Source organism: Aythya fuligula, chromosome 17 (assembly GCF_009819795.1).
Source record: "Aythya fuligula isolate bAytFul2 chromosome 17, bAytFul2.pri, whole genome shotgun sequence".
NCBI lineage: Eukaryota > Metazoa > Chordata > Aves > Anseriformes > Anatidae > Aythya > Aythya fuligula.
Window position 1 is genome coordinate 2,402,923 of NC_045575.1, and position 22,362 is coordinate 2,425,284.

At 35.6% G+C, this 22,362-nt stretch overlaps 2 protein-coding genes across 4 annotated transcripts in view; one reads left to right on the forward strand and one right to left on the reverse strand.

Moving 5' to 3' along the window:
• The window catches only part of KNTC1 (kinetochore associated 1), a 38,198-nt gene extending 29,986 nt beyond the window's left edge, over positions 1-8,212 (reverse strand). Inside the window, exons 1-18 of the mRNA XM_032198987.1 lie at positions 8,177-8,212; positions 7,631-7,768; positions 7,399-7,519; positions 6,904-7,019; positions 6,443-6,515; positions 6,016-6,093; positions 5,427-5,461; positions 5,085-5,195; positions 4,376-4,469; positions 3,966-4,018; positions 3,619-3,731; positions 2,848-2,902; positions 2,179-2,277; positions 1,312-1,355; positions 1,137-1,202; positions 971-1,046; positions 267-392; positions 63-152 (exon numbers count right to left, since the gene is read on the reverse strand). Of these exons, the coding sequence (XP_032054878.1) occupies positions 63-152; positions 267-392; positions 971-1,046; positions 1,137-1,202; positions 1,312-1,355; positions 2,179-2,277; positions 2,848-2,902; positions 3,619-3,731; positions 3,966-4,018; positions 4,376-4,469; positions 5,085-5,195; positions 5,427-5,461; positions 6,016-6,093; positions 6,443-6,515; positions 6,904-7,019; positions 7,399-7,519; positions 7,631-7,762 (1,482 nt within the window). The 5' untranslated portion in view covers positions 7,763-7,768; positions 8,177-8,212. The remainder of the gene's footprint in view (positions 1-62; positions 153-266; positions 393-970; positions 1,047-1,136; positions 1,203-1,311; positions 1,356-2,178; positions 2,278-2,847; positions 2,903-3,618; positions 3,732-3,965; positions 4,019-4,375; positions 4,470-5,084; positions 5,196-5,426; positions 5,462-6,015; positions 6,094-6,442; positions 6,516-6,903; positions 7,020-7,398; positions 7,520-7,630; positions 7,769-8,176) is intronic.
• A 212-nt stretch (positions 8,213-8,424) lies between these two features.
• Positions 8,425-21,752, forward strand: RSRC2 (arginine and serine rich coiled-coil 2). Of its 3 annotated transcripts, none has more exons than XM_032198940.1 (10): positions 8,425-8,507; positions 10,715-10,871; positions 11,538-11,581; positions 14,197-14,387; positions 14,998-15,141; positions 18,741-18,863; positions 18,965-19,044; positions 19,575-19,807; positions 20,453-20,542; positions 21,109-21,752. In XM_032198940.1, exons 1-10 carry the CDS (start codon positions 8,502-8,504, stop codon positions 21,286-21,288), a joined length of 1,248 nt encoding a protein of 415 aa, XP_032054831.1. In that variant the 5' UTR covers positions 8,425-8,501; the 3' UTR covers positions 21,289-21,752. The 3 variants fall into 3 exon arrangements, with proteins under 3 accessions (XP_032054831.1, XP_032054832.1, XP_032054833.1); XM_032198941.1 differs by having other exon boundaries at positions 19,578-19,807; XM_032198942.1 differs by lacking the exon at positions 8,425-8,507 and adding an exon at positions 12,484-12,561 and having other exon boundaries at positions 10,852-10,871; positions 14,175-14,387.
• Positions 21,753-22,362: the final 610 nt, after the last annotated feature.

The following is a 22,362-nucleotide window of genomic DNA, read 5'->3' on the forward strand; positions in this document are numbered from 1 at the left end:
GAGAATGTAATAGCAATGGGCAACAGTAAACAATCGAATTTAAACAAGCAAAAACCACTTACTCTGACTTTAGCATAGTTTAGCATTTCTTGAGTGGTTTCATATAGTGGCCATGGAGCATTCATGCAGTAATCCACAACAAATTGGCTATCCTGTTTGAGTAAGGAAACAACTGAAATTAATTCCAAGCTCCTTTATGATTATTCTGCTAGGGAAACAGATCAGGGTTAAAAAAAATAAAAACGAAATATGAAAATTAAGGAGACCTGAATTTTATGCAGATTTTCTTTGGCTTCATTCACAAGATCCAGCCAGACTTCTTGCCCATAACTCCCAACAGAAGCGGAAGCTAGCTTCTCTAAAATAGCGCTTGCTTTCACTTTGTATACAAGCTGTTTAAATAAAAATAAAATAAAATAAAATAAAATAAAAAACAGTTTTAAATCTGATGCACTTCAGCTTAAAACAGAGGACTCTGCCTAAAGCTGAAAACTCTACATTTTCCTCCACATTGTTTTTGAGATTCAGTGTCCATATGCATTAAATGCTTTGAAAAAAAAAATAAAAGCAGAGGGAACACATACTTCATACACAATCTTTTAAAGTTATACCTTCTACCTTCAGCTCTGAGTGTCTATAAGATTGTAGAAAAAAAAATTAATGGATCAAAAACCTGTAAAGAAAACTTTAAATTAGTAAGAATGCCTATATATAAAATAAAAATACGAAGATGACCATACAGAAATGCTTTAAATTCTAATTGATCATTAATTTATTATTAAATATGGTGGATTTACAATAAATTCTGGTTATCAGCAATTTCTTAGGGAAATGTTCCACTTCAAGGTACATTCAATAGACTTATGGATCTATTAGTGTTTTCTGATGGACTATTGGATAAGAAACTTACTTGTAAGTTCAGTTACGTTAATCTATTTCCAAATGTTTTTATCAAGCACAAGCAACTTACCTCAACATCAAGTCCAAACTGAATTGCAAAATTCTCAGCCTCAGTGAATTTGTGTTTGTGAAGTAAGCGACTTAGTCTGGGGGAGGGATAAAGTAAAACACACTAATTTAACATAAATGCCAAACTACAGATGAGGAAAAAAAAAAGGTTTTGAGGAAAAGAGTACCTGTTTTCTGGCAAGGCTTCAGTTAAACTTCTCATCACAACAATAGAAACTGGGCCTTCAGCAGATCTGAGGATGAGAGGGAACTATGTGAGTTCAACTCTAAAACAACTAGATGTACAAGTAATCTGCATTTTTATGCAACAGTAAGCTGGTAATATACAAAACATTATCTTACATCTGATGATTTTCATGAATTCCTTCCAAGAAGTATATTGTATCCTATAGCAATATGACAACAGAAATCATTAGGTGGTAGAAGATATCAATTAAAAAAAAAAAAAAGAGAGAGAGAGAATGAGAATCAAAACTGCAATGCATAAGGTGTTCTTTAACTTTTTAATCTGGAAACAACCTACTGCCTTTCTCTCAGAAAGAATATTTTTCTTTTATGTTTATCACATTAATTTCTGCATGGTTTCCACCATCTAAAATTTCTGAGGGCCTTTCATCAGCTTTCTATTTTATTGCTTATCAGATCCAGAGCTTACTAAATTTATTTTCACGATTCCAGTTATCCAGTTAAGAGGCACTGCTTAGACTTCTGACTTGGTATCGTCTCACATACCCACTCCACCTCAACAGTCTTTATAGCATTCTTAATTCATGAAGTTCACACTGTCCTTTTGCAACCTTCTTGCTTTTTAAACTGCTTTCTTGTGAAAAGTTTAACATAGAAACTAAGTAGTTCTGTCATCTAAACTTATGCAAGTCCCAAGGAAACCCAGAGCATTTTTCTATGCTGAGACAATTTAAGACTTAATACAGTGTTTAGCTGTAGCAGCAGCAAGAAAAACTGGCAGGAGTATGAAACATTCTAACAGGCCAGAGACATAGAATTAAACTGTCCAGTTTGCTATGTTATCTTTTTCTCCATCCTTTCGGGACATCATTTAATCTTTCTTGCACATTTTCTGCACAGTTTCTAGCACAAATTGGTTCTAATCTAAACAAGAATAACACAGTATGCTTTTTAATACTTATATCTATTAAAACAATTGTATTTCTTCAAAGAAAAGCAACAACAAAAAAAATCAACACATACTGTACCAATCCAACTTTGAACAAGTGAAGAAACAACAGATATTTCCAAAGAATAGAGCTGTTGCATAGCAGGCAATGCAAAAACCATTAAACTTCTCATCTATATATTACAAAAAAAAGAAACAAACATGTCAGAAATAAATGATACTGAGACACTAGTAACAAGTGATTTTTGAGAATTATTTCTGTATTCTTATGATTGATTCTACAATTTGAGAAGGTTTAATGAAATTTTAGATCTTGTCACATATAAATAGTCAGGCTTCATTGAAAATCTTCGATAGTGTTCATCCTGGCTTTCTACTTCAATTAACACCCTTGGTTGTACATGGAGGTAGTTACTGAATACAGCAGTACTATATAGATACAGATACTATTCTAAAAGAAATCTGTGAAGGTATATGAAACAATAATATTTTTTTCTGTTTTTTCCTACCTGTCTACTATTAAAAAAAAAAAAAAGCAATCAAAACCAAACCAAACTAACAAACAAACAAACAAAAAAAAAACACCAAAAAAACAGGGTAGCTTGCCCTGGTCAACGTGTCAAGACATTGGAACAATCCCCACTATATCCTAAGAGCTAGTTCCATCTCATTTTTTTGACTTTGGCCTCCTGAGAACACGTGCTTAACAACTGAGGAACAGAATATAGATAAAGACAATCTACCTGTTTGTTAGTGGGTGTTGTCATGGCTATCAGTTTAACATTGTCAAGTCCTTGCCTATAGAAAGAAAGACAGAGGGGAAGAAAAGAAAACAAAGAATACTGTATCACTCTTATTTAAAACTGGGGAGTTTTGTTTTGAGTTTTATAAAGTTCAGTTTTCTATTGAAATTGGTACATTTTAAAACCATATAGCTCATCCCAAAATAACAGTCTTTTAGCATGTAGAGGATACATTCAACTAATGACATTTTAAAGTTTTTCAAATGTATACAGTCCTTATTTTTTAAATTGGCACAAAGTAATGGAAAAAGTCAAGAGTCTTCTCTTCTAACCTTAATTGCCATTAATTCATTTTGGATTTTATCCAATACTCGTAACTCCAGATTTTGATTTTTTACATCTGTGGAACAGAGATCTTACTATTTATCCATCCCAAAGAAAGACAAACACCAAACAAAACATCAGACGACTTGCAGGCAATATTATACGACTTATTACACCTTATTTGAGATGGGCATTTCCAAAATGATGCAGGTTACGTACAATCTTCCTTAGCAGTAAAAATAGATAGAACAACAACAACAAAAAAAGGCAGAAAACATCAAGCTGAGCTAACAATACTAGGAAGTTCAACATTTTGTCCTGAATAGAAAGATTTCAAAGATTTCTATAAATTCTATTACCGTAGAAAATCAAGCATCTGTTGCACATTTCCTGTAACTATAGACAACTTCAGATTTTTCAGAACTGGTGCTGTAACACTTTACTTACTGTACAACTGAAGAAGAATCTGACTCCGTAGTGAGAAGAAATTCTTCAATATGTATTAAAGACCAATCCCAAATTAAAGTAAGAGAATAAACATCCCACATGCTTAAGATATTCTGTATAAAAAAATAATAATAATTAAAAAAACAGATATGGAGTTCATATTTGGTCTTTATTGAGCAGAATATTAAAGCTTAAATAATGACTAGGAGTAGATTAACATAAAAAGTAAGGTCAAGATCACCAAAGATAAGCATATTTATTTAATAGAAACATGTTTTAAAGAATATTTTTATAAACTCTTTCTAAAACATTGTAAAATGACAACTAAGCCAAACTGTCATACGTACCTCTGTATCTAAAACAAACAGCAGATTGTCAAGAACTTGAAGTTTCACTGCATCTAAAAGAAATAATACACGTTCATACAAATTTACTATTTTTTTTGAAAAATGTATTTGAAGCAAAAAAAAATTTTACACTGTAGAACCAAGCATTGGAGATGGTTAATCTCCACAACTTCACTGTGAAGTTCCATTAGCATTTTTGCTTAAACAGAATCATGATTTACATGTATAAAGTTAAACTCAACAATTTTGAAACAAAATTGGGCTGTACTTTTACAAGAGGTATTCCAGTTGGTATACGTGTATACTGTTACTAAAAACCAGCAAGATAACTGATGTCTTATTTTCTGCAGTTAAATATGAATTCTACACTTGTCTATAAAAAGAAAAAAAAAAAAAAATGTTTTTTTTACCTTTGATCAGACTTGAATCAGCAAAACTTCGAACAGACACCAGGTTACTGCTGGGGTCTACCTCCCATTTGGAGAGTACATAATCACCTTTACCCTGTCAGTAAATGAAAGTAAAATGGGGCTACATGTTAGAAATTTGTCCACTGACAACTTTACTTCTCCAGTTGACCTTTTACTTATAAAACTCTTGAAGTTTTGAAGAAATGATTGCAACATTAACTTTATTGTCAGTAAATGCATATGTTTAAAAAGTCTTTTTTTTTAATTATTGTTGTTTGTTTGTTTTTAAATTTGGTAATAACCTTAACTGTTATTTTGGCAAACCTTTGTTGAATGTAAACCTCTTGCCAATTTTGGCGCTCTCTCTAAGCCCAAGGGCAAGACTCTAAATCTACCCTGTATGAGCTAGGAATTACACTGATTTACTAAAGTCATGCAGACAGCGTGAAAATGTTTTCCCCCCATCCTTCACACCTGAGCCAGTTCTGAAGTGACAAAACAGTTGTTATTATTATTTTTTTTTCTATTAAGAAAAAGACTGAAAAACTGATAACCTTTAAATGTACAATGAAGGAAATTAAAGAAAAAAGTCTTAGTGCAAAAAAAATTATACCCTTTTAAAACCACCTAGACATAAATTTTGTTGCAGATCAATAAATGCCATCATTGATCCCATAACAATTATTATAAACATTCTATTACTACTTACCCCAATTATCAAATGGATTTTATTCACCGAGTTACATATCACAAAATTCTGACAGCCAAGGCTGTGATACTCTTCTGTGGGAATGAAAGCTGTCTTTATCTCTCCTTGCAACTATAGAGGTAGAAGATGAAGGTAAAGCAAACAAAATAGAAAGAAGGAAAAAGTTACATATAAAAACCGTGTGAATTTTGAACTTCTCACTTCTACATGAATAGAAAAAATAATCACCACAATTATGAATTGTTAATGATGAACTGGTAAGTAGTCAATAGAACACAACAAAGTTTTGTTACAAACTTTGCACTTCAACACAGATGTTACAGATTAGCAGGTATTTCGTACCTTATTTGCCACAATCATATCCATCTTGTCAATTGCTACATTAAAAAAAGCATAGATAAAACCAAATCAATATTAAATATTTTTTAAACTGAAAAAAACACCACTAAATTTCACTTAGGATAGTTTATCCCAACCTGACTATTCTGGAGAAAAAAAAAAAAAAAAAAGAAAAAAAAAAGAACTCCAGCCACTATCTTTGGCAGTTTCTATTTCTATTTACCACATTATGGAACTCCAGAAAATCTGAACTATGTTTAGATTTAAACATTTAAACAGACAGCATTAAATTAGTTATTCCCAATATTCTTCGGTACAGTTCAAATTGATATTGCAACTTAAAAGCCTGCTTGCATAATATTCAGTACTTTCTCAAAACCACTGAATAATAGAAACACAAGCAAAAGGAATTTTTGGAAAATAATAAAATTATCAAACTAATTGTATATTGGATTCCCTTTAAAAAGCATCCAGGGCTACACAGAAAATCCCAAGTCAATATCTTAATCCTCTTTGAAAGATGCATGAAAAAGCTATTTAGCACAGCTCTTCCTCTCAAACTGAGATCCCAGTCGGTTTGTAGATATCTTACCTTCTTGTGTTTTAGCAAGTGGGAGACACATAATGCAAAAAAAACCCTTCCTTGTGAGAATGAACATATGATAAACACCTAAAAAAAAATCCAACAAAATACACATATTGAGTTTGACTATTCAGTAACTGTAAGGAGACTACTTGCTTAAAGATAGGAAACTGAAATAACTGGAAAAAAAAAGTAAATAAATTCTGACCAAATATTTTGAAACAAATACTTTGTCACTTTCAATTGAATTTTCAGCTTTCCAGTATTTTCAAGGACCTGCAGATAAAGCCCACTGAACTAAAAGTACATCTAAAGTTTGAAATGCAAATTAAATCTGCATCTGATTTATTTTGTAGCTTCTTTCTTTAAGAAATATTAAATGGGAACAAAATGACAAATACAGAGACGAGAAAAGAAAAATTATTCAAGTGCTTACCTGCATCTGCTTTATCTTTCTCAATAAAGAGATTTAAGTAAGTCTTTTCACTTGAAGATGATTCAACCAAAATCTAAGATGGAATCAACATAAAGAATATTATTGTGTTTTATCTGGGAAAAAAATAAAAACATAAAAACAATGACCAAAAAAACCCACCACCATAACAACAACAAAACATTTTTATTTGAAATACTGATCATCAGTTCAAACTTTAACCTTTTCTCTTTCATGAAGAACTTACTATTGCTTATACATACCATTCCTAAATATAATTTGCTAATTTGTTACTCATGGCAGCAAGTAATCTGTTTGTTTGTTCAAACTAGAAGATGTGTTCAAAACACAGGAATATTTATATTTTGATATATTGGAGAAAGAAAGAAAGAAACAAACAAATCCAAAGAACTCCAAAGAAATTCTAGGCTTTCAGCAAAATTAGGACAGAACAAGTACTATACCTTAGTCAGCAAGGTTTGTTTTGATGGAATATGAATAAGATGTAAATTGCCACTTCTCTCACCAACGACAAGAAATTGTCTTTCTTGACACATACCAACTACATCCACATTAGTATCTGAAAAAGATATCAAAATGTCAGCTTACAAGATTTTTATTAGTAAACATTCATGTCTGAAACAGGAAGTAGACGATACAGTGTTCCAGATTTCTTCAAAGTTACTTACTTTTATAAGACAAAGTACAGGAAAGGACATGCAGAGGGTGTCTTCACTATCCATTATTCCCATTGCAGTGAAAAGTTAACAAGCATTCTAATTAAATTGTTAAGGTAATAGCTTGTTAATGACATACAGAATCATGTTTTATTATTTAGTTATTCACTATAATACCTCTATGGTAGGTAGATACACAAGATACTTGCTGTATTATACAAAAACAGTTGTCTTTAAAAGTCAGTTTTGACTTTTAATTGAATTCTAAGGTAGTGAACTTACCAAACTGAATGTGCAGTTGAAGAGACTGCCCAGTGCTGTCAAGAAGAGCCACTGATCTGTCAACGACGATAATGCTGCCATCCCTCGAGTTGCATGCGTACAGCTGGGGATTAGCTAAAACCTGAAAAGAAAAAGATTGTTACATGTAATAACTGAATCACTTTACGAAACACATCAAAGAAGTTGTCATAGCTATTAAGAAATAGAAAAAGGTAGTTTTAATGAACTCTACCTTTTCTGAAGATGTTATTTGAAGTAGCGCATCCACTTGGTACAACGCATTTCCACATTCATGTCCTATGCATACAGTGAGCTGCTCGCTTCCTGTGTCATCATTGACAAGAATTTCTATGTCATTCCACATTCTGACCTGCGATAAACATATAAGCAACATGCTGAAAAGCGGGATTTTGAAAAGATATATGAACACATATAGATCACAATTTTTATTATTGTTGTGGTTTTGCCTGGAGGAGGAAGAGAATTGGAATAAACCTTGTAAAGGTGTGCGTCGAGAAAACAAAACCTGAGTATTGAGAGCAATGAACAAACGGAATGAAGAAAACTTAAATCGTGAGAGGAATTAAAGAAATAGAAGGAGCAAAATGTAAGGCTAAGAGCCACGAATCCCAGCTGATGACCCGGCGCGCCTGAAGAACGCAGCTCAAGACAGGCATTTTGGCACCCTGAGGTGGATAAAATACAAAAGCAGAGACCCCCTGCCCCACAGCAGCCCCCTGTCCCCATGTCCCCCCCCTCTGTCACCCTGTCCCCTCACCGAGCCACCGCCGCCCCCCTCAGCCACCTCAGGCTTTCAAATTGGCGGGAGCGCCGCTGCCGCTACGGGTCGCGGCGTGGGCCACGCTTCTGCCACTCGCGAGCGCCTCCCGCCCCGCCGTTGCTAGGACACGGCCTCGCCCTCCTCCCCCCTCCCCCCCCAGAATGCAGCGCCCGCCGCTCGCCGCCGGGCCCCGCCCGCGGTTCCATCCGGGCACCTGGCGGCTAAAGGGAGGGGGGCGGGGCCGGGCGCCTCGCTGCTGAGGGAGGCTGCGTCGCGGCGAGGAGCTGCTGAGGGGGAGCGGCGGCGGCCCGGGCGCACCGAGATGGCGGTGAGGGGCCGCCGAGGAGCCGGGGAGAGGCGGAGGGAGCCGAAACGGGGGGTGCTGGGCGCCGGGAGGGGAGAGGAGGGCGGGATGGGGAGGGTGGGCGGCGGGGAGCCGTGCGCGCGGAGAGACAAAATGGCGCCCGGCGGCTACCCGCCGCCATGATGGGCCGCGGGCGGGGGGGGGGGGGCCGCGCTCCCCCTTTGCTTCTCCCTCCCGCTTCCAGAAGTTTCTGCCTCGTCTTTTCGGGCGTAGGGAGAAGCGGAGAGGCCCCGTGGCTTCAGTTCTGTCGTTTGCAAGCCGAGGAAAGGGATGCTGGGGGTGTAGGAGCGGGTTCTTCCCCCAGGGCGCAGGCTTGTAGGCAGCAGAGGGAAGGGGGGAAGGATCCGGCGGTTGGGCCGTGCTCGGTTCTTGTCGATGCAGCCCCCCCTTCCCTCTTACTTTTCTTTGTGATTGCTCACAGGCCCGCTGTTTTTATCGTCTTGTTGAGGTTAGTGGTTAATTAGTTGCATCTCTGCCCCTTTGTGTGGTTAACGTTGTTGGGAAACTTCTCTGCTGGAGTTCTCTCTGCTTAGAGTCCAAAAAAGATCACCGCCCTTCGTACACGGGCTGAGGGTTTAGTTTTGTTAATGTTTAAAAATTGTTAGGCTTCACGTAAAGGTGCTGCAGAAGTAGCTTTCTAAAGCTGATGCGAATAATTTTTTTTTCCAAAAGTTGCCTAATTTTTTCGAGTGTGCAGAAAAACTAGGCTCTTAACATGGTAAGGCTTTTCTATGTGGATTCTAAGTAGCATTTGGTGTTGAATCTGATATTGTAAATTTTTGTTTTGAAACTTGACCAATAGCCTAACAGAACTTTTGGAGAAAACTTATTTTCTTCATGAAAAGGATGGTTTCTCAGTTTACATAATCTGTTAAAAATAGGCTTTTTCCCTGTAAAAAAGGCTTGAAAATTATTTATGGACTTTCTGCTTTTCATCTAAATTGGAACTGTTATCTTTGAGGTTACTCTGCAGTACTAGGTGAGATGTAAATCCTGACCCCATGGCCAGTCCAGCAATAATTTAAGAACTGAAAACAGTCTCATTGAAGTCTGTCAGCTTTTTTTGCTCTGTAATTTCCGAAGGCTGAGAGAGCACAAGGACATTAATGAACAGCAGTGTGTATGGGTACTGGGACTAGGAAAATGTGGCAGTGGGCTCATCCAACTGAATACTACATTTAACTTAGAGAGTTAGCTGGTATTTTCCTTATCATCTCAAGTAACTTCAAAACGTTATTTAATATAGATCTGAAAGTTTCTTTGAAACTACTGTTAGGTAAGTCTTTTTGGAAACCTTAGGTTAAAAAGAGGAGGGACTGAGTAGAGGGGGAAGAAATGTAGGGAAGCATCTGATAGTTGAGGAATGCTGAGGATTGTGATGGCTAAGATCAGAAATTAGGGAGTTGGTTCCTGCTGTTTCAGGATAGTGGGTGGAGTATTAATAGTATTCAGAATGGTCACTGAGGCAGTAGTTAAAGTTATGCTGTAGATGCAGTCTTAAGTGTTTAATGCTCCAGATGTTGATCTGGTTTGAACTAGGTATGGTGTACTATGTGAAACAAGAGGTAAAGATCTGCTTTCTCTCTAACTTCGAGAGATTCTGTTATGTTCTAAAGGATGTACAGATAAATTTCTGTACATCTGCAAATTAATAAAGAATTGGGCAGACTGAACAGTAGTAGCTGAAATAAAATTCTATAGATTTGTATCTCATAACATGCTGTAGCGTGTTACTAAGAAAGTCCACCATTAATATGCTTGTTTTAACCACAGTGATCAAGAGATCTAATTAGTACTCGTATCTGTTGTTTAGGAAAAATCAGCTGCCTTATTTTCAAAGTAATAAAAAAAGTAATAAAAACTAGAGTTCAGAGTGTAGTTTTACTGAAAGCTCATGGAAAAAGTAAAGCACATTCTGATGTTATAAGAGAGCAAAATGTTTGCTGTACATTAGTTCTGTAATAAAGTTTTGAAAAATCAATCTGTATGCAGTTACACAGCTTGCTGCAAGGCTGTCCAGCTCTTGCCTAACTAATAATGGGGTGTCTACTCACAGGCTTGTCTTCATGGAAAACAACTTTGTGTCATCCAAGGAAGTACGAAGTAAATAATTTTTTCTTGTTTTGAAATCTGAAGTTTTTGATTCTTAATCATTTTGTTTTCATGTGTAGGGCAGTGATACAGAACGAGAGGCAGTAGCCCCAGAGAAGTCCTCTCCAGAAAGAGAGAAGAAAAAGGAACAATCAGATGCCTCTAGTTCTCCCAGAACATCAAAGCATCATTATTCAAGATCCCGCTCACGGTCAAGGGAAAGAAGACGGAAGTCAGGTATGGTCTTCATATAAGCAAAGATGCTTAGTAAAGTTCTGTTGGTTGTTGTTTTGTTTTGTTTGTTGTTGTTTTTTTTTTTTTACTTTGATATAATTAAATTGTATATGCTTATAGAGCTGAAATGTCTATAAAGCTGTTTCATAGACAATTCCAGTAACTTGGTAAAACAGGAAAAAAATAAGATGCAAAATCAAAATAAGTAGCTTCAAATATGTTATATTGATTTTTTTTTTTTTCAATTTAAATGGTAGAAGTGTTAAGAATGTACATTATTAGTCTTCATAGGATCTTATGGGAAGGCTAATAATAAAAATAGTTCAGGAAAAAACAAATGTACTACTGTCTTTATTTTAATTAGGTTTGGTTAGTAAGAGATACGTTTACATGGTTTGTGACAAAAACGAAGGTAACTGTGGAAAAATACAGTGTGCCTAGAATATGACACAAACTTACTTTTTGCTGTCAGAGCTTAAACAGATGCAAAGAATGAAGTGTTTATGGTTAGAATTCATGTTCTGCAGTATGTATTCAAATAGTACTGTTTGTGTTTTAAGTCTCTGTTCTTGGCTTTATATAGTGGAATAACTAAAAGAAACTGAAAGATCATAGTCAGCTGATCTCCTCTTTAGTGTAGTAAACGATAATAAATATCTTCTTCTCCAGATGCTGAAGGAAGAAAACACAGAAGCCGGAGCAGGAGCAAAGAGGTAATTAACACTTTGTAGTGATTAGGTAATTGTACAGTACAGCTTTAAAAGTACCTTGTAGTAATGCACATATGTGTAAACCTATGTAAATGACTTTTATGGTAAGTACAAGAAATTGGAAACTTTAAGCTTAAAAATGGATATGGAGATCCTTTCATAGTGAAGCATGATTGCAGCCATCATGTTGACAAGGTAATAGTTTTATAGAAAATCGCTTTCAGAAACTAGTAACTTAATTTCTTTTTTATTTCTTTCTATTTTTTTTTGTGGAAACAGCCAAGTGAAAGGATTCATATGGAGAAGTAGAATGGTGTTCTTGATGACTTTCACAGAGCTTCCATTAACCAAAAGCCTTCGGTGGCTTTAATCCTGGCCAATGTTCAGGACTTCCAATAATAAATATCAATTTACTTAAACACATTAAAAACAATTACCCACCTGACTGAGCTCTGTCTATTGCATCTATTAATTCTAAAGACTCATAGCTTGACAAACAAGCTAGGTCAGCTGGAAACATGACAGTAGCAGCAAAATTTCAGAAGGCTGTCTTTTTTTTTTTTCATAATATATATATAAAAATAAGGGAGTGGAAGAGACAGCATCAATAATGCTTTGGAAATCACTGGCTTACACACCAGAGAAGAGATGAAATGAACAATCCAGGAACATCAAAATAGAAAGGAAGCTAAAGCCATGTGGGGCAATAGCAGGCTGGGTCAGATGAGGGACTTCTAACTTTTACCTGGGTCAGGAAGTTTTTCCCCAATTCCAATGGAAGCTCTGTTTTTTCTTTTTAAAAAAAAAAAGGAAAGGAAAAGGAAAAATAATCTAGGAGAATTTTTGTGAAATTGAATATATTGTTTAGCTCACATGATAACATTTCTATAATAAATCATACTCAGCGTGCTAATGCGCGAAGAGACTGAACTGAAGACGCTGCAGACTCAGATAGCAAAATTATAAGCCTACTTCATGATAAGGTAACTATTAGTCATTCAAACTCATATTTCCCTTAAAAGTATCTTAAATCCGTTATGGGATATAATGGTGTTTATTACTAAGTGTGTGCCTGGAAGACTGATTTAAAAAAAAAGAAAAAAACACAAGTGGTTTTCATGTTCAGAAAAAAAAAATCCTTGCTTAAAATTGTCCAGTGTTCTTGCCATTCTGTTATATCTAGTTTTAGTGTATTTAGCATTTTCTAAATTTCGCTGTGAGCATATTATGAACTGTCGCATGGTAGATTTACTGTTTTCATTAATTTGCGAGATCAATACCATTGTTTGTAGACTATATACTAAATATTGATAATAATTCTTAAGATATATATATATATCAGAACAGCTACTTATATAAATGCATATTTAAAAATAATGTACAAGTAATACCTTAAACTATTCAACCGTGTTTTTATGTACCAAGTAATTCTTCAAGGAGTTAAAATACTGTAAAAGCAGGAAAAAGCATCTTAACACATCACAAATCTACATGAATTATAACTGAATATATTTAGAACCTGATAGACATGAATAAGGAGTTAAAAATGTTTGGATAAGTGGGTATAAGCTAGTTACAGCATCACCTCCTGACGTGTTTGTTTTGACACAGGGTTATGCTTATGGACAGATTTTAAGAGTATTTTACATAAAATAGATGTAGATAAGAGAAAAAAATTAACTGAGTTTTAGTCTGAAATGGTTGTATCATAAAATTTTGACTTGAAGCAAAATATTGTTAAGTGTAGGGCTTAAGTGGGCTATGCTAGAAAGAGTGCAAAATAAACGGGGTATATTAAGAAAAGGTGTTGATGTCATGACTTAGTCTCCAAGGAAAACACTGGCAAAAATCAGGCCTGTCCTTGCTAAGTATTTTTAGCATTGCAGCTATAAAAAGGAATCTTTTTTTAAGAGACACTGCAGGAAGAAATTGCGGTATGGTGGAGCAGCAAATCTTTAATTTAAATCTACTGTGGGAGGTACTGGAGTAATGCATGTTGGTTTTAAATACTAAAAATGGGATTGACCATATAACTTCCTATTTTGCTTCTTACAAACTGTTAGAAGTTACTGACTGAAGAGAGTTTTGCTCTAAAAAACAATTATCTACTGATCCATAGAGGAGTATTTTAGTTCCAAAAGCAAAATAGTGTATGTCTGCAACTGTGTGAATGGATTTTAATGATTCTTTTTACATGGTAGACTTAGACAAATACTTAATGTTAACTAGAAATGTGATTGTGTATATATGCTTATCCGTAAGTTGTCAGATAGGCACATACTATGTGTTTTGAATTTTGGACAAAGACTGAGAATGACAGTTGTTTTGGTTATAATGCTGTGAACTCTCATGGAAGCTGTGTAAAGATACCTTGATGGGTGTTTTCAAAACTCCTTTAGACAGCCGGGGGGAGGGAAATTGGGGATAAATTATAATGTGCATTTGCAACATTGGGTAGATGGTGGCATTAGGTAAAGTAGCCCATCACTCTTGATTGAGTCACACTCCTAAGGTTACTAATGTTGCATCACAACTTATCATTTTTTATCTTCTGATACCCATACTAACTCTCTTTGTTGCACTATTTTCCTGAAAGAACCAACTTCTTCTTAAAACAGGCAAGAAGACACGAATCCAAAGAGAAGTCCTCCAAGAAGCACAAATCTGAAGACCACAATGACAAAGAACATTCTTCTGACAAGGGCAGAGATAGCCTAAACTCATCTGAAAATGGTGAGGATAGACATAAACGCAAAGAGAGAAAATCGTCAAGGGGGAGGAGTCATTCAAGGTCCAGGTCCCGTGAAAGGTAAATTGTTTTATATGATTTAAAAAAAAAAAAAAAGTGTCTAGAATTTGGGTTGACTTTAACATACAACTGAATTTTGTTGCTGACCTAATTTAACTCTGAAGTATCATCAGTATATATTGCATGTTTCGGATTTGATTGGATAGTGTGTTTGCTACTTGTTTTTTCCAGATTAGTTCTGAGTAAATCTACTAAGTACCTGTAAGGTTTTTATATAGGTGATCTGTCAATGTTAACCCAAGTTTATAATTTGCAAACAGATTATAGAAAAATTATCAGTGGAGCATATTTTATGTTCCCTATTGGCATTGACAGGAAAGAAGTGCAGGTGTGCACTTCAGTGAACAAATAAAAATAGCTATGTTGATGAGTATGACAGTTTTAAGTAAACTGCATAAGTCACTTGTCAGTGGTGGCTGATGGTAGTGTTTCATTCCAGTCTTATTTCATCTCCTAGTTCTAAGTTCTTTCAGGCATGAACGTTTCCATGTGATATTTGCAGTCCACCCTACCTTGCCTGATGCATTTTGACCTGTGGTGACAAACTTGAATGTAAGTCCTTGACTAAAATATGAATTCAAACATGAGGAATTTGGGACCTGTGTTTCAGACGTCATCGTAGTAGAAGTCGTGATAGGAAAAAATCCCGATCTCGCAGCAGAGAGAGAAAGCGCCGTGTAAGATCTCGTTCAAGATCACGATCTAGACACAGACATAGAAGTAGAAGCAGAAGCAGAACTAGGAGTAGAAGCAGGTAAGCGTTAACGTGGACATACACTTAGTGGAGATGGTTGAACACTCCGTGGAGTGCTGCTGTATAAAGGAATGCTGGATTTGGCCAGTTAATGCCTATTCAGTGTAACTGTGTTTTTTTCCCCTTAGCTGTATTAACACAGTGGGTTAAGTGCTGGGTAGTGCGTCTATGCTGACAGAAACAGTTGTCCTAGACAGCTTACATGTCTCAGCTTCTCAGCTTTTCTTGCTATGTTTTCATGTTAGCATTTCAAGAAGCTTAATAGTTACTTTGAGGGTATTGTCTAAAACCACTGCTTTAAAAAAGCTGGCTGATAATTTAGAAGGAAAGTAAATAATGTTTTGAGTGGTATGATTACCGCAGTTCAAGCGCTGTGGATTTCTTGTGTCAGAGCTGAATTTACCATCTTAAGTTAGGAATATTTATGTAGGAAAAAACAAAACAGTAAGATGCAACTGACATTTTCATGTCTCTTACGCGAGAGTAGTATAGTTAGCAGAGACTACTTTAATTATCTGTTTTTATGTATATGTCAAAAAAGAGAAGTGGGCCTTCTGAACAGGGCGTTTGCTAATTCTGATCTATTCAACAAACTCTGTTTAAATATTTGTGTATTTTTGGTGAACTAGCACAGGTAGTGTAGTGCTGAGATGAACTGAGTCAGATGGGCAGTTTTTGATCTGTGTACTACTCTTCGTAGTCATTACCAGTTTTCATGTTGAGCTTTGCAAAAAAGAATATTAACTACTTTTTCTTGTTATTTTGGGTGCTTCCATTTGTTCCTCAGTCTTAAATTCCAGAAGCACAGGTTGAAACTATGTGGGTGAACAAATGCTAGCTTATTGTGTGTGTCTGACAGAGTTGAGATTAATGCCTCACCTGGAATAGGCTAGAGTTAAGGTTTTCCTCCCTGCACAGAAGTTAATGTTTTCTAGCCGAAGATTCATTCAGTGTTTTGCTGTGGAGTTCTCAGTCTACTTGCATGTGTCAGTCTATTTGCATGTGTCACGTTCTTAATGTCCTGTAGGATTTTCTGAATGAGTAAGTTGAAATACGATATAATGACTACATGTGGGGACAGCTGTGTATTTTTCCACCCTGCTTGTCTAAAGTAACAAGTAGTTAGGACGCAAACTGATGTCCCTTCAAAGCTCCCAAGAAAGTGTTGTCAGTGTTCAGTTCATTTAGTTATATTTTTTACTAGCATATTTTAAATTGCATATTTGAATGGTGAAGATAGTGGGTATGACTACTCAATATTACAGTGGACCTTTGGAGACTTAAGAATGTAACGCTACATCACCACTTGAGAAACTGTTAAGAAGACTTATGTTTCTGAAGAACATGTTGAATTACATGGTTTGTGTCGATTTATTTTGGCATGCGCTTTCTACCAAACTTTCAGCTGGGGTGAGTAGAGCTGGGTCTTCAGTTGATATACACACATTATTTGTGCTTACTGGTACTTAAGCCACCTTTTAGCATGACGTGTAAGGTTCTGGATTCCCATTGTTTACAGGTATTAAGAGTTTTAAACGCACATAATTTATAAAAAGTCACTTTGAACACTTTGTGTAATGGCTCCATGAAACTTCTCATCTCGAACTTTTTTTCTTTCCCTTTTTAACTTCTGCAGTAGAATTCAAATTACCTGAAACAGAGCAGCAGTTGTGGGAAGACGTAGTAAGGGATAATCATAGCTTAAGAATTTCTTTAACTGTGACAGATAGACTGCAAGAATCCATTTCTTTTAGGTATTGTTTTGTATCTCATATGCTAGGGAAGGGAGAGTAAATGAGGCATGAGTCTTTATCAGTAGCTAGCTAGAGCAATTAGAGCAATTAATCATTTCTGAGCTCAGGTGCAGCTGTGGGAAAGATAATTATGAGGCAGACTTCAAGAAAAACTCTTCACAAGCCAGATAAGCAAGATGTGAAAACCTAGCTTGTTAAAACTAATAAATTCCCCCTATTTATGAAATGCAGTGTTGCTGTGTTGCAGTTCACAGGCTATGACAATATCATTTATGAACAGTAGAGCTTGACCTTCTCACGGTGATTTTTGCATAACCTCAAGCTCACATTACCAAGTGATCTGTCCTCACTAGTGTTTAAAGTAATCTTGTTCTGTGAGCACATACACCTTTTCTTTTGTTGCATTGCTCTGATTAAATGAAAGATGGAAAACATGACACCATCTGCTTGTTTCAAATGAAAATACTTAAATACAAAAGCTCAAATATTTATTTCCTTGATGTTTACCAGTGCAATAAAGCATCAGACCAAAGACAAGACCAAACTACAATAGTCAGCACGGCAAAAATGAAGGTATCTTTGAAACATGCATTACATCTTATCTCAGGAATGCAGATCTGTCACTTCCCAGTGCCTGAATCTGCATCTTGCCATCTTCTATTAAAAGATAAGTCTTGACTCCTTTGTATTCTACCACATTTGTCATGTAAACAAGGATCGGTTTTATGACTTCAGGCTGCATTTCATGATGTTTGGGGATGCTGCACAAATTGCAAACAGAAGAAACTGAGTAGTTGAATACCATTTAAAGTGGCTGTACTCATGTTAGTCATTACGTCAGATGGTTCAGAACATTTAAGTATCAAATTGCAGAAACATCTCATGTGCATCGTAACTTATTGTTGATGGCAAATCTGGTGATTCTCTTGTAATTCAAGCTTTGTTGGAAATTTCTAGAATTTATGACTTCGTTCAAAATGTGAACCAGAGGCTTAAATAAGGATAAACCTTTATTTCTTGTAAAGTAGTTATTAATCATCCTGGCAAAGAAAAATAACTGCTAATGGTAGTTAGTGTATTTTTAGCAGCTGCTGCTTAAAATAAACTAGATTTATATCCTATAACAGCAACCTATACTTGGGAGGAGAGGTCACTAAATGATAGATGCACTGGATGTTTTGTTGTCTTGCTTAAAAATTCATGTTGGATTCTTCTCAGTTGCAGTCTTCAGATAATGCATGCATCATAGTCCTCTGCACAGATAACTGTCCTTCTTCAGAGCTTTATTTTTTTAAAAAAAAAAGTGCTTAAATAAGTTCTCCCATCTAGTTTGATATCCTCCCTCAAAAAGTAGCGCAAAGAACATTCAGTGGCAAGTACAGAGAGGAGGAGAACAGTAATTTCTCTGAGTAGTATTCCAGTTTTTGACTTCACAATGCTGATTTCTAACATAATAATAGCACTGTTAAGTCTTAATTGTTTTAAAATCTTCTTGAGCCTTGATCCACTTTAGTTTTCTTGCAGTTGACGTACCAGAAGTTACATGACAATTTTGCTTGTCAGGAGTTGGAATGAAAAATCCCTTACGCTAAGTAGAGGGTAAATGAATACCCAGAATTAGATATTGTTAGATCTTGAAGTTGGAAAAACTCTGTTTTAAGTCTGTTAAAATGCAAGTGTGACTGTTCCACTCTTCTAGTATAATCTCTGTGAAAGCTGTTTTTGAGAGCTCTGCAAATTAATCTTTTTACTGCTTTTGAGAGACATGATTGAATGCTTTATGTAATGTTAAGATTTGTATATATACCTTCATTGTTTTAGTAAATGTCTTCAATTTGGTTACAGAGAGCGAAAGAAAAGAATTGAAAAGCCCCGAAGATTCAGCAGGAGTCATAGCCGGAGTCCAAGTCCGCCACCTTTTCGGGGACGAAATACAGCTATGGATGCACAGGAAGCATTAGCCAGAAGGTCAGAAATTGTTATGATTTTAATGAAATGTAATATAAATAAGCTGTTGCTGTTGACTTTTGCGTGTCTAAATACTTTTATACTCATGCATTTATTTCTAGGTTGGAGAGAGCAAAGAAATTGCAAGAACAGAGAGAGAAGGAAATGGTTGAAAAACAGAAGCAACAGGAAATGGCTGCAGGTAACTTATGAATATTATATTAAATACTGAAGAATAACATGGGTGGAAGATAATGCAGGCTTATGTGCTGAGTGCAGCTTGTCTTTCCTTTGGTTAATTGTTAAATTGGTTCATCCAAGAATGACAAGTAGAAATAGGAAATAAAGGGGAGGGGGGATCAGACAGATTGGGGGGGGGAATAACCTAGGATTTCTTACTGTCTTTTATAGTATTGATGACTTGGTATCAAAAATGTTGTATATTAGGCTAAAATGCTAAACAATTTTGTGATGTCTATTGGACCCTTCCTGTATGTGTCATTAAGCAAAAATTTGGAAGCTGTTACCAGTTCAGTGATATTTAGAAGCATGAGGTACATTATTTAGACTTTTACCAAAACTATTGGAGAACTGTTTCTTAAAATATAAACATGGCATTTATAAATTATCCTGCATTTCTTATTTTCAACTTACTGCTAATGAAGGGAAGTACTTGTCTTTGGGGAAAAAAAGTGTGAACTTACTGATACAAGTTACTGTTCTGTTCTTTAGCAGCTGCAGCCACTGGAGGTTCTGTTATTAATGTTGCTGCTCTTCTGGCATCGGGAACACAAGTAACTCCTCAAATAGCAATGGCAGCTCAAATGGCAGCACTACAAGCAAAAGCACTAGCAGAGACTGGAATAGCCGTACCTAGCTATTACAACCCAGCAGCAGTGAATCCCATGAAATTTGCTGAACAAGAGAAAAAGCGGAAGATGCTTTGGCAAGGCAAAAAGGAAGGGGTAATGTCTTACTTTCTTAAAAACTTGTTTGGAAACATCTTACTGGTAGTTCAGGAATGCTTATTAATGTTATTTTCAGATAAAATGCTTTTATACATCCTATTAAAAACATTCAGGGTAAAACTGGAGAAGTGAAAGGACTAAGGTGACCACACCTTCAATGAAAAGTGGTAGTGACACAAGCCTTAGGAAAACAGCTGATACCATAAGATGCAATTATACCTCAAAAATTTTAATGTCCATTTTATTAGTAAATAAAACTTCACAGTAAATACCAAATACAGGCAGTCTCTTACTGAAAAGTGATGGCTAACATCAGACATTCATTTAAAGGTAAATAAATTCCATAATTCATTTCGGGCCTGTGTTCTGACAAGGTTCCCAAACTTCATGAAAATGAAAATATCTGTCCAAGAAAAGATGATACGTCATTTTGAAACCAAAAATTAAGCAGATTTTCCTCACAAAAAGTTTCTGTGGGGATACACAGGGATGTCAGACATAACTTGAAAACATTTTACCTCCAGCTTTGCTACAGCTACACAGTGGTCTCATTTTTAATACAGCTTGTATTTGTTTGCTATTATATTGTGATATTAACAGGAAAGTATGTTAAAAGGCGATGTTTGTTTTAATCTTGTGCAGGATAAATCACAGTCTGCAGAAATATGGGAAAAATTAAATTTTGGAAACAAGGACCAAAATGTCAAGTTCAGAAAACTGATGGGCATTAAGGTAAAGAGTTATGAATGTATAATTAAACTTCCTATTAACTCTGGGACATCAGGTATATTTTAACATCCTTACTTAGTAAGGCACTCTCCAAGTTAACCTGTTGCTATGTGATACTTACAGTATAACTTATTCAATTTAGTTAATAAGCATAATTTTTTTAATAAGCAATACTTAGAGTATTGCTTATTAAAGTTTACAAGCAATATCTACATTAAATTTTAGAATTCGATCATGTTTCTTGAATCTGTTAGATCTGTGACAAGGGGTAATTGTTCAATACTAATAGTAACAGTTCAATATTCATAATGTGATGTTCAAATTTTGTAGCTATCTCTGTATAGATAAATGGAGATTTTTAACTTGAGTTAGAAAAAGGATCTTAGTGAAGGAATATACATGTTTCTTTATCACTGAGAGCAAAAGCTATGCTGGAATGTTATAGCAGTAAAATCAGATGCTTGAATTCTTATGCCTTTGAAAAAAATTACTAAGAATTTAGGACAGCTGTAGCATATGAAAAGCACTTACACAAAGCTAATGTTTATTTTCTTCTATCTGGTTTCTAGAGTGAGGATGAAGCTGGCTGTAGTTCAGTTGATGAAGAAAGTTACAAAACGCTGAAACAACAGGAAGAGGTTTTCAGAAATCTAGATGCACAGTATGAAATGGCAAGATCACAGACGCATACGCAAAGAGGAATGGGATTGGGGTTTACATCTTCAATGCGAGGAATGGATGCAGTTTGAAAACAAGCGATTTTAAAGTTGGGGACTTCGGAAGGTTCTTGTTCAAATGTTGGGTCCTTGTTCACCAAAAAGCTAGCATTCTAGCTTGCATGGGTGTTGCATTGACTTTAATTTATTGATAAATACAATTTTTTTTGTAAATATCAGATCAGTGATACTGGTGTTAGTGTTGTAATCAGGTTATACCCACTTCCATTAAACTTGACAGAACTTTAGAAGGACAGTATTTTTTAGTTAAAGTTCTACTTTTCAAACCAAGCAGCAGATGGGATGAACTCATACATGGATATTTCGTGTCCACTGTCTTGTGTACTTTTGTACTTTAACCTTGTACAGTTATTTTCAATTCTTGAAACATGAAAGAAACATTGTGTAGATGTTATTTAGCAGTTCAGGCCAATAGGCACATAATCCAGCAAAAAAACCCTGGTTAATAATAAAGAAGTTTTTTCTCTAAGGTCTTATTTTATGTTAATTAGTTGTCTTTTGGCCGAATTCTAAGGAAACTATAGGTAAGAGATGTCAGAAAAGTTAGGAGAGGTCAGAACTAGAGCATTTGTTCTGCTTTGCCTGTTTCCAAGTACACTTTTCTTAAAGAGATTTTAGTGGCATGGATCACAGATTTAGGGATTAATACTGAACTTTTTTTTCTTTGTTAGTTTGGAATCACTTTTGGTAAAGAGAAGAGAAGGGACGATAAAAACAACAGTGGTGAGAAAGTGGAGGTGCTGGAGCCCTTTGCTAATACTTTATGTACTGTTCAGGGTACTTGAAAGTACTGAAGTGTTAATTTAAAACAACCATTTATTTTTCTTGTTATGTAAAATTATAAGAATGCCTTAATCTCTGCAATGCGTGGTCCAGGCAGGAGCAGGACACAGAAACACATCCTGCCATAATTTTCTCTCCACACATTCCACGTAGCCCCCCCACTTAATAAATAAAAATTTAAAAAAAAAAAAAAAAAAAGTGGAGGGGTAAGAAAGCGGGGCTAAAACAAGGGTTCAACTCTTAGTTCCAGGTGGCGGAGTCCCCATTTTGGGGAAACCCGCCCTTCGCAGAACTACAGCCTCC